Source organism: Dermacentor silvarum, chromosome 6 (assembly GCF_013339745.2).
Source record: "Dermacentor silvarum isolate Dsil-2018 chromosome 6, BIME_Dsil_1.4, whole genome shotgun sequence".
NCBI classification, from domain to species: domain Eukaryota; kingdom Metazoa; phylum Arthropoda; class Arachnida; order Ixodida; family Ixodidae; genus Dermacentor; species Dermacentor silvarum.
Window position 1 is genome coordinate 170,263,873 of NC_051159.1, and position 12,206 is coordinate 170,276,078.

Sequence of the window (12,206 nt, forward strand, 5' to 3'; positions counted from 1 at the left end):
CAGGTCAAAAACGCAGCTGCAAGTATCTCTCAAAAGAAATATGTGTACATGCACCAGCCAATCGCATTTTCTCAGGCTCCTTATCCTTTGTATCCATGTCTCCACCTTAGCCTTATCCAGGCATTCATTGTCAAGAAATTGCTCATGCTGCTGGGGGAGATTCCTCCCGTGAGGCATAAGTGATACTCTTGTCTGTGAAGGCATCAACTAGGCCATTAACATCATGGTGCATCTTTTCAATGACCCACACACAACAAGGTGGGGCGAGAAGGTACTTTGGACAAATCAGAAAAATCTCTCACCTAATCCCTTTTTTAAACACCATGTTTGTGCTTTGAGCTTTCTTCATAGCCATGCGTGGTGATTTTGCCGGTGTTCACACTGGGAAGCGCGACCTGCCCGTTGTCATAGTGAAATGTCTTGCGATATCTGCCGCTCACCCTGCTTGCACCACCATTGCAATGTAAAATAAGTGTCAGCATATACCGACATTCTGCTCCTGCACTGCTGATTGGTTTGTGATTGCAGTCATGCAACTGAAAAATAGAGCAAGGAGCGACTGATGCAAAACAATCACTTTTCAACTAAAGCGACCATTGGTGACCAGTCGCTTTGCAAACAACTTGGTTGCAGCGACCTCTGCGAGTCGCCAGTGTGATTGAGCGCTTATTTTTACTTGCTAGGGAAGTATATTTCTTCAAATATCAGGCGCTTGCATCATGCATTTTTGGAAGGAGCCTCTTCTGTGTTCTTGTCTTGTCACTGACTATAGCCCCTCCTACTCTTGACCATGTTCTACTTTTGACCATGGACAAGTTTGAATAAAAAAAGGTAAAAGGCAGATGCAGGAAGCATTATGGCTGTTAATCATTCATGCAACAGTTACTTGAATATGGGCATATTTTTTTCCAAGCAGCAATATTGATGGCAGGCTCACAGCAGCTCTCTCTTCTGGAATAGCTAATTACTTAATGAGCGAAAAGAATAAGGGGAACTAAGGGACTCTATTTCTTTCTTTTTTTTTTTTTGTAACAGCCACATGAAGCCAACAAAAAATCACTTAACATACAATAACCTACAGCAAAGAAGTAAAAAAAATGCCCCATTTAATTGCAGACACCAGAGCCAGGAAATTACCTAGTTTCCTCTTCATGTGTTCAAGCATAGCGCGACATAACATAAGATGTTCGAGCAGGTATAGGTGGTGTCTAAATCCATGCTCCCACCTCGTAAAAGAAACCAATCTCGAAGGCAATGCGTTTGCTGACTGCACTCACCGGAAGCATTCGCAGAGCTTGAAACATGTCATGAATGCCATATTTTAGATAATAACTATACTTGCGTTTAAACCAACAATTGTGCATGGCTATGGATGGTTGCAGCGGATGCTGACAAAGGTATTTTTTTTTTGTCAGGCTCATCTCATGCACCATACAACTTTCCACAGCATTGATTTAGACGTGGTGCCAGTAACATTACAGCATGTGCACCATGATAGTTCGCACTGCACTTCACCTGCTGACTGTGAGGTTCACGTGTTTGTGAAGCAAATGAGTGTGATAAAGCTGCTTATGCTCTTCTGATTTCAGGTCATGCCATGCCTATCAGGTCATTAACATTCTCACCAGACTCTCAGATGCTAGTCACTGCATCTGATGATTGCCACATCAAGGTGTATGATGTGTAAGTGGGGCTTATTGTTTATAACTAATGTAACAGACCTGGATGAAAACCGTTTTGTTGTTTCTTTTCAGTGCATATGGTGAATGTAGATTCACCATATGCACATCATCAGATTTGCCTTGAAGTGATGCAATTAATGTTTTGTAGACCAGAGTATTTTGCATTTAGATGCATATTGATCTAACCTTTTCGTTTGATAACTGCTTCAGTTCTTCCATTTGACAGCACTGAGTTTGAGAATCCAGCAATGAGAACGTAATGGAAGTGTGCCAAGCATACATGACGTTATATTGACCCTTTTTTAGGAGCAATTTGCTTTATAGAAACGAGGTGGCGCTTTCGGTGGGCTGGTGCACGTTGCCTCAGTGAAAGCGCACGAATACGAAACCATTACCGCTTCTGCCCTGTTGCTGTGTGATCAGCTATCAGAAATGCAATTGATATTCGCTAACGCATTGTGCACCATTCATGCTGCAAAATGTGGAGCTGTAAAGGAAAGACGTGTGCAGTAGCTGGCTGCAAAAATATTGACTGGCATATTAAAGAAAGGAATGAATCTGTGTGGCCAAGTTCACGGACCGCTGCTGCAACTGCCCACGTTATCGGCACTTCGAGATGTACAGCTTTCCTCGAGGATAAAAAATTTACTCATCCGCCAGCGTTGTATCGCTAACAAAGAAAGGGCTTCAGCCTTGGAACGTCGGCAAGAGTGAGTACCGCTCGTTACACAATGACAAAGGGAGTAGCGTCGCTTCCTGGTATAGTAAGTTTCTTGAACGTTATCTACACGCATCCACCCCACTCTATTGCCAACATAGGGCGAGTCACAAAACCAACTCTTTATTGGGTGAACTTGTGCCCACGAAAACAAGTTACGCTGAAGCAGAGCCATAACAAAGAGCACATGCGTTGGTCGTCGAAGTCTTATCTGCAGGTCAGACGCGTCAGCTACTTATTTTCAGCTATTTCTACATGACTCATTGAACCTACCAATGTAGCCGCTGGTGCTCGCATAAATTCTAGAATGTACACTGCTATTCTTGTCGCGCATGCAGTCTGATTACACAAGGCTTGGCGACAACATAAACAGCAGATAGAACAGCTGATAACATTCAAGAAACATTCGATACAAAAAGGCGCGTCTTGCACTGGGCAATAACTTTGAACATTTGTTAGTTATGATTGACAGTCAGTGAGAAAAATGAATAAGTACGCATGGTAATATTGCCTTTCTAAACTGGCTTGGGCGTAAAAGTTGCCTACTTTGGACTTCTTCACAGAGAAAACGTGAACACAGTAAAGAATGGCAGTCAAAATCTGTGCTTCATGTGAGCATATGTGCATGGATTTCTTCTGAAGCAACAACGTCATTAAACTCAAACAAGAATGTGTTCTTTATCGAAGCCCAGTGTGTTACATGTCTGGATCACTAGGTTTAGACCCACATGCAGGCGTTAAACTCCATCATGTGAATTATTTCATAGCTTTTCCACAAATCCACACCTCTAAAGAGCAGTGGATCCAATCTTGCTCAACCACTTTTCATGCATCTTTTTCTCTGGATAATGACTGACAAAACAATCGGAAGTCCACGTGGCGAAGAAAACTTGTATGTGGGCAAACTTCTTGTCGGCATTATCAGGGGTGGGACTCCTGCGCCAATTGTGGCATTTTGATACAAATGCAAATTCCTGTGCCAAACTGCGCCAAACACAGGAAATTGACTGAAACTGCGCCAGAACCACTTCGGCATGTGTGCTCTGGTAGCGGCTGCGAACAGCGAGCGGATTCGTCCTCGGAAAAAGAGTGCTACCATTCACATTCCACACACCGCGCAATGGCGCCTCCCACACAATTTCTTGTAATTTTTGCGCTTATAGCACTGGATTTTACGGCACTTCCGGCACATGCCAGCCTGCGCACGGCCTCTCCCGGAGGGGGTTGTCGCTGCTGTCGGAAGGGCCAGGGCGGCTGTATTTAGAGTGTACTAGAATACGTTTCAGTGGGCCGAGTGGTGCGGTGCTCTATAACAGGCCAAAAACTACGAAAAGTAGGCTGAGAGCGCCACGAGCAAACCAGACATTAAGGAGGTGCGCGCTGCAAAGGCTTCAACGGGCGGGTGTCTCCGTCACCAGGGCCGGTATAACGCAAAACTATTCCAATCTGTTTTTATTTCCATATGGGCAAGGCCTGAGCCATTCTGACCTCTCACGAAGGGCTAATGGCAGATTTGGAATAGAAGTCGCAGTTTTGCCCGAAAGGCGAAGCATCGATTGCAATAGCAAATTAGTAGACAGTTATACGAAGTAAGGATAATAGTTTTATCGGCCGTATTAACTTGTAAACATATGCTTACCAGATAAATTAAAAAGCATGGTGTCGGCGTGCACAAGCAAATACGAACTCATCTCACTCGATGACGGCTAAAACTCGCTGTCGATGTGCTGGGGTGAGGATGCGCGGCAGCAGCAGCGAGCGAATTGACCTTCGTTCTGCCTGTTGCTTCAAAGCGAACTAAGCGGCAAAAACACAGCGCACACGAAGCTATCGGTACTCGCAGTATGTCCCCATCGCAGATTGCTTTCAAGATGGGGCCCGTGCCGGCGCGCCATACCCAGCAGCTGCCGAAGTAGAACCCCCTCCTTCTCATTGAGCACACACAGCATACGATGCGCTGCGACGATGTTATCCCCCGTTGACTTTATAAGGAGCATCACGGTGACGGCAGAAATGCGATTGGAGTGCCCATTTAAATGTTATCGCAATAAAAACAGATTGAAATAATTTTTACGTTTCACCAGCGCAGGGTTGATTGAGGCTTTCTGGGTCTGCGGTCACATATGGTGACCCAGAAATTATGTTACCGAGTCGATTGGACCGCATAATTTGAGAGCATTTTCCGTTGTCATCACGAGTGTCGGCACGGGAATATATAGTTCGATCGTAGTGCCACCGATGTGTTTGGCTTTACAGGAAAGCATGCGCCATGGCACTGCTCGACCAACTCTTCCATATTCTAGTGCGCTAGACCTACATAGCGCGCTTCGTGTAGGTTTATTCTTTGTTTCGTTGTGGTTTCCAAGTGCGCTGCCATTTTTCATATTGCATTTATTCCCCCCAAATTCAGACTGGCCTGCTCCAAACTGCTTCAATATGAAATTTGATCAGCTCCAAAATGAAATTTAATCTGCTCCAAGCTGCTCCAAAATGCAATTTAGGCTGCTCCAAACTGCTCCAAAGTGCTCCAAAACGCAATTTTACTTGCTCCCCCCAAAATTGCTCCAAAATGACTTTGGGCAGCCCCACCCCTGCGTTATGCTTGCATTGCTTTATCAATTGTACCAACAAGGTAGACAGCTGAGGCATTGTAATGTGAGCAAGTGCCTGCCATTGCATTGAGAAATGACACTGGAAGTTATGTCTTGCAAAAGTGCAAGTGCAGTACACTTTCAATAATTCAACTCTGGCCAATTCTAATTTTCAGTTAATTTGATCCTGACCGAAGGTCTCGGCTGGTGCTAATACATTCCTATGGGCCAAAATGTTCGTTATTTCGATCCTGAACTTGGCCCTTGCCAGATGATTTGAACTTGAATTGTCAACACGGACGTGCCTTACCCCAATAGTGACCCCACTGGTTGCAGTGTTTGTCTTGGCAGTGGTAAGGGAAAGTGGATGCATTGAACACATGTCATCTCCTGACGAAAGTGCCTGTTTTGGCCTGCACTAGGAAGATTTTCAAGTGAAAATGGATGCTCAAAATGAATGACTACAGTATTTCCCCAATTCTAATGTGCAGCTTCTTTTCCAAGACAATTAGTCCAGAAATTGCCTGTGTAGTGCAAATGGATATGAAACAATAAGTGCATTATCAGCATTCACAACAGCCAAGTGTCAACACCATTCCTATCACAAGATGGTGACAGAACAAGTTCTCAAATATGATGATAACAACATGCCGCTTTTCACTCTTTGATTACGAAAGCTCATTCATGTTACATGTTCTTGCCGTTTTGCAGAATTGCATGCGTTAGTGTAGCCGTGGGCCAGCATCTTGTTTACGATTGTTGTGAAGTCATTTGTTAAATGCAGAATGGACCGTACAGGGAACAACATGTTGTCCATAGACAGCGATAAAGTGCTGTCTGAGAGCCATGGCAATGAACATTAAGTGTACATATATTTCCATTCTGTGAAAGTCAAGTTCGCTGGTTTAATACTTTTCTGATTGCCAGAATTGGTGGTATGCCAATTTTTCATGCTAAACAATCTGGTGCGGGATATACCGTATTTACTCGATTGTAACCCGAGTTTTTTTTCTCCAGATTTTTGCTACCTGAAGTCGATTCTCGCGTTACAATCGAATACCGAAATTCAAGTTGTCTAAAAAAGGCCAATGATACACCCAATTCTAATCAACGAGTGAAATGTGCGAGTGAAAGGGCCGCGCGCTGTCACGGAGAGCGAACACTTCATGCGAACACCTCATGCGGACGCTTCATGCGAGGGATGCATGCTTTCACGGAGAGCGAACGCACGGCGGAGAGCAAACACGGCGTCTTCCGTCGTGCGAAAGGCCGTGGGGGGATGGGAGGGAGAGAGCACAAAGGAGTCCTTGACACATTCACTGCTGTGAATCCTGATTGAATAGCTCGGCTGTCACATAATATTACAATTCTCTGTATACTGATTATTGCGCAAGTAAAAGCACTACGTATACATAACTTTTTAAGCTAAACCGTCATCTCATTTGTACCCAAAATTCACACAGAGGTGGCATTTTGTGATGCATACTCTTGAACACCACGTTCGGATGCATTACTTGCTTGAATAAATTCAGAATAAATCAGAAGTGTCATCTGCAGTGATGCCAGACCAACAAGATCACCCGAACAAGGGGGTGACACGATATGTCATTGTTAAAGCAAAACACAGCATGCACTGTGTTTCACTGTCAGAGCTAGAGATTTAGTCAGAAGGGTCATGCATACCTGGCACACTCATGCATGCATGCAGCATTTACTATAAGCTGTAGATTCAATATTCACTGAGAAAGGTGAAAGGGCAACAACCATTGTGTACTGGATGATAAATTCCAGGGAGATGGGAAAGAAAAATTTTGTCCTCTGTGTGCAGTAACCCTGCATTTAGAGTGCACACTTTTGCTTACCTGATTGTTGACTGTTTGTTGCAGCCAACACGCTGATCTTGTGACCACGCTATCTGGCCATGGCTCCTGGGTGCTGCATGTGGCCTTCTGCTCTGACAACACCCACTTTGCATCAAGGTAACTGTTACCCATTAGATGTTGACCTGTTTCATGCTCGTGTACTTAGATTTATATGCATGTTAAACAACCTCAGGTGGTCAAAGTTAGTCCAGAGCCGCCACTACAGTGTCCCCCATAGCTTGTATGATGCTTCGGGATGTTAAACCCCACATTTTGATTGGATTCTGTTTCACAAAATACAGCTTTTACTTGAGGTAGTGCGTAAAAGAAATAGAATTTCTGCATTCACGTATCATTGCAGCCTGACCACAAGTCAACTAGTCATTATCAGTCTTCTGGTTTGCAGCATCAGTTATGTGTTTTGACTGAATGCATTGTTATCTTCAGATTCCTGGTTGTCTCCTTTACTGTCTATTACTCTAGCGTGCCACTCCAAAGGTTAAAGATGGTGAGGATTAAGTCTAAAAAATTGTGGAAAAAATCTGTATATGATTTGTTTTTCACATACACAACCCTACTTTTATACCATATCGAAATATCTTTGAATAATCGCACTAAGCAACCTAAAATTTTTTTCATGCGTATGGTAGGAAAGTGCAAGAACAAACAAAAAAAAGGTGAAGCCTGTGGTGTGGTAGTATTTCAGTTTCTTGCCACTGGCAGCTGCCATATTAGAACTGTACTTCAAAAGTATTTTTTTTTTTTTAAGTTTGTTTTCACCTCAGCTTCTTGTCCAGGAGAGAAGCAAAATGATAGAGAACAGTATATGAAAGGTCGTCCAGACTGACCAAAATGCCCTCTCGAATTGGTCCTCGTCGTTACGTGGTGTCAGGTGCTCTTAGTGATCGGGCATGACTGCAAATGGGAAGCTTTGTCTGCTTTTGCAAGTAGGACATATGACTTTGTATTTTGTGCATTTTTCTTGTTCTCTAGTTGCACCCTTCTGACTTTCTGCAGGGGACCTTGATGTTCAATGATTGTTCAATACCTGAATGGCAGTAGATCACTTTTGTAGCTAGAAACAAAAATGCCTGAATGAAAAAGAGGGCATCAAAAAGCTAGCTTCTGAAAGTACAATCTCACTTTGTAAGGAGGCTTTCCACAGACAGTAGTATGCTGCATGGAATATCCAACATTACTAGTTCCAAGCACTCTCGTTTGAGTTTTAGGCTGTTGTATGTGTATTGTCGTTGAATACAGAAACAAAGGGGGAAGTGGATGGCAGCAGGAGTGCTGATAGCAACATATTATCACCATTTGTTTAACCACAATGTGTTAGAAACATTTTGTGTTGCATGTGCTCGTTGAAGAAAAGAACAGTTTCTATGCATTAATGATTGTGTTACTGCCGACACATTTATGCCAGCAGCTAAGCAGCACATAGTCCGTCGTTGCCAGAATGTTTCTGTGCACTCTGGTTGAACTGAGCGTCACAAGATGACCACTAGAGCTGCTGCTCATGTCTGCGGCAGTCTGCAGATGATAACATATACAATAAATCCTAGTCGTAATGAATTCATAGGGACAGGAGGTGGACTTCGTTATAAGTTGTGCTTCAATAAAAGTGGAGAGGCTCTGAAAGAGTAAAAGTAGTGCAGGACATGCCAACACTGCAGGAGCTCGTAAAACATGCATTGAAACAAAACTGTGCTTAGTAGATATGATGTGACCATACCAAGTTGTGATAACACCTGTGAGCAGCTGCTTGATCTGTGAGTATTCATTACATGATACAGTTAGTTACAAGGAGCTGCCGCCACATGGCAGAATGACCTTCACAGCCCTCTCTGCTTCTCCAGGCTGATAAAAGAAAAAGGGTAAAGGGACGTCTTGTATGCTGCACTGAGTGATCGTGTGGGTTCTTCCTGTTTTGCACTTCATACAAAGCGGAGCCCGGCGCCACTGCATGTAGAATAATCTGGTCTAAAATGCATGCACTGCGGTTGAGACTGCAAAGAACTTCAAATTAAGCAACATATTGAATCTAGCAATTTTGTTATATTGAGAGGTTACTCTATATGGACAGACTGCATGTGTAGTCAGAACACTTAAATGGCATTGATTTTTGGCTGTTTTTATTTTGCACTTAAGAGCCCTTCAGTGGTCATTGATGCCCACATATGCTCAGGTCTTGCACTTTTCTATTCTGTCATTGAGCTTGCACTTTTTTTTGTCTGTCCATGAATTTGATGTGTGCGCACACTGCCAGCAGCAGTTGCCTAAGAAACAGGTCATGTGCTTAGTCTCCTCCAGTATATGTTGTTTCCTGAAGCAACGAGCAAGCAAATTTAGTGTATCTGAACACCTACGTGTTCAGATAGACTAAAAATGCGCAAATTGGATGAGGCTACTCTTTGTCGGTCAAGCTGGAGCAGGACAAAGCTGGTCCGCACCACATAGCACAGCCAAAGAAAAGCATATGAACACGAGTGTGCACTCATGCCTTGTCATGCACAAAGCAAATGCTGTGCATATGCACTACAGTTGCATGTAGCTGTGGTCCGCTTAGTAGTGTAGATGCCGCGGCCGTCGCGGCACCCCACTCGCTGAGGACAACTGCATTTGGCGCATGTAGGTGCCAAAATTGGAAATAGTGGTGTCTGTGTGAACATCCAAACTCAAATTTGAACTGTGTGCCATGGTGACTTTCAGTAGGCGGAGCGTTGTGGGCATGCCCTGCTCAGCCGTTTGTTGCCTTCGTAGTGCAAGGCTTTGAAGAAGGAGCGGAAAAACCACGAAGGGGACCTTCGATTGGCAGTAACTGTGCTTCTGCTGAACGCATTGAAGTACTGTTTGTGGCAAAGCGTTTCTGAAGTAGTCTATTTTAACTTCAAATGCATTTCTCAACTTTGATAAAAAGTGGTTCAGGGCCCTTATACTTATCGTTTTAGACACCCTGCAGTAGACTGAATGCAGAATTCTGCAGGTAGGCTTTTCCTCACACCTAGATCAACACAGCTGAGATAGCCAAATTCACACTCGGAACATTGTTGAGGCCGAGAGTCATGCCAGGAGTGGTGAAGGGGTGGCCGTAAGCTTACATGCTCATGCCTTAGTTCTGACATTTCAGTTTTATTTCATGCTTATATAAAGGACTTGGTTTCCTTGGAGGCCAGTTTGTGTTTGTGTTACATGCTTTTTTCCTTGATCTTGTTTCTTGCTTAACTACTGGCGCACCGTGCCGCAGTGTGCATAACCCTGTGAGTATAAATAATGTTCTCTGGACTCGCAGTTCGTCCGACCGAACAGTGAAAGTGTGGGACCTGCCAGCGAAGGAGTGCGTCCACACATTCAGCGAGCACACGGATCAGGTCTGGTGCACCAAGTACAACCCCATGGGGAATCGGCTGGTTTCAGTTTCTGAAGATAAAAGCATCATCATCTATGACTGTCCTGTGTAAATAAACGCTCCCATCACTGCACTCATGACTTTGTTTCTGATTTGTATATTACTAGGCACACTCAACAGTGGGAAGGAGAAAAGAGATACCAGCATCGTACCATAATTACCTTGAAATGTAAATTTCAAGGTGTTTGCAAGCTCATTATCTTCATTGCAAATTATGACAGTGGCTATTAATGTCATTGCAAGTTGATGAGCTTTTTCAAGTTTTTTTTTTCTGCCATCGTGCTCACTCTTTACAGAGGAAGCTTTAATTCTGAGGCTCTTATCTAAATACATGGGAACGAATAAATTGATTTTTTTTTGCAAGCAATGCATCGAATTTGATAAATTTTGTTACATTTTAAAAAGAGATGTTAAAATATAGTGACTGTAGGAAGCAAATTTTTTATTTAGGCCATCGCTTTTTTTACAAAAGCTGTTGAGAATTGCAAATTGAAAAAAAAAAAACTCGAGTATCAAGTTTACAACTCTAGCTCAGCAATGAAAAACGATACCATAATTCTGTAAACTGCACCTAGTACAGTATAGGCCACTTATAACGTAACCGCTTATAGTGCAGGACCGGATGTAGTATGGTCTTTTCAGACTCCCGTTAATTTTCCCATAGCACTCCATGCATACGCATACCACTTACAGTGCAGCCGCGTGAGGCGAAATACCGGTTATAATGCGGCTTCCACAGGAAAATCTTGCCGATAAGGGCGGTAGCGAGCACGCTTCTCAACGAGGTGCGCCCACCAATGTGGGAGAGGAGATCAACGAGGGCGATGCGGAGGAGGAGTATAAGACGTGGAGCATGAGTCTAAGGGCGATAAAATCGTTGCAGCACGCCGTATGTGCGAGTGAACGCGCACGGGGGACGCGCGCCTTCACGGAGAGCAAACGCACAGCGGAGAGCAAAAACAACTTCCATCGCGCGAAAGGCCGTGGGGGTATGATACGAAAGGAGGGAGGGGGGACGACGCTGTGCTGCGCCACCAAAGGTGTATCTTGCAACCGGGCGCAAGGGGTACTGGCAACGCAATCTCCCATGCGAAAGGAGCAAAACGGAAAGGCAGGACGGGAGGGGGGGGGGGGCTTCTACTCTGCCAACAAATGCATTCGCGCCTGTGCCGGCTGTCGGTGTCGTCACGCACACCGTATCTTGAAAGCGATCTCCACACGGCTCTGACCTTTGTATACGCTGTGCTTACTCCGTTGAAGCGATAGCCCGCACGAACCTCCGCTCGCTGCGGTGGCCGCGTTTCCCCACGTCCGCGTTTTGACAGTGGTTGTTTGCGGTCATCGAGTCTATTCATGTTTGCTTGTGCGCATTGACACCACACTTGTTAGTTTAGTTAGTAAGCGAATGTGGCAAGTTTATGCAGCCGATAAAACTGCTATCCCTACTCCTTATAGCTCTCCACTAATTTGCAAGTGATGCTTTGCCTTTCGGGCGAAACTGAGACATTTTTAAAAATTATTACTTTGTCTGCTTCATGCGAAGATCGTGAGTACTTGGACATTAACCTTTCAACATTCGTAAATTTAAACGGATGCAAAACTGCCAGTCGCACGCTTCGATTCTCGGATACGCACGGCTGCTTGGTCTACATGTTTTGCATACGTGCAGGGCTTGAAAATCGTTGTTTTGGTTATAGTGCGGTACCGCTTATAGTGCAGATATTCACGACTCCGGCGACTTACGTTATAAGCGGTCTACACTAATACATCTAAAGCAAACAAAATATATGTACTTCATGCAAAACCCTCATAAAGATTAGTTCTGTGAATTTGTGTATCGCATTTGTTTGCTTTAGGTGCTCTTACGGATGCAGTTTAGAGAACTTCAATATTGGTATTTGGTCCAGAGTTATGGAATTGTAAACTTTGTGCTCCAACCCCTTT

At 44.1% G+C, this 12,206-nt stretch overlaps 1 protein-coding gene across 1 annotated transcript in view; it reads left to right on the forward strand.

Annotated features, from left to right (window-relative positions):
• The window catches only part of LOC119456391 (WD repeat-containing protein 61), a 32,455-nt gene extending 22,120 nt beyond the window's left edge, over positions 1-10,335 (forward strand). The window contains exons 8-10 of the mRNA XM_037718120.2: positions 1,590-1,683; positions 6,878-6,970; positions 10,146-10,335. Coding sequence (XP_037574048.1) covers positions 1,590-1,683; positions 6,878-6,970; positions 10,146-10,314 — 356 coding nt within the window. The 3' untranslated portion in view covers positions 10,315-10,335. The remainder of the gene's footprint in view (positions 1-1,589; positions 1,684-6,877; positions 6,971-10,145) is intronic.
• Positions 10,336-12,206: the final 1,871 nt, after the last annotated feature.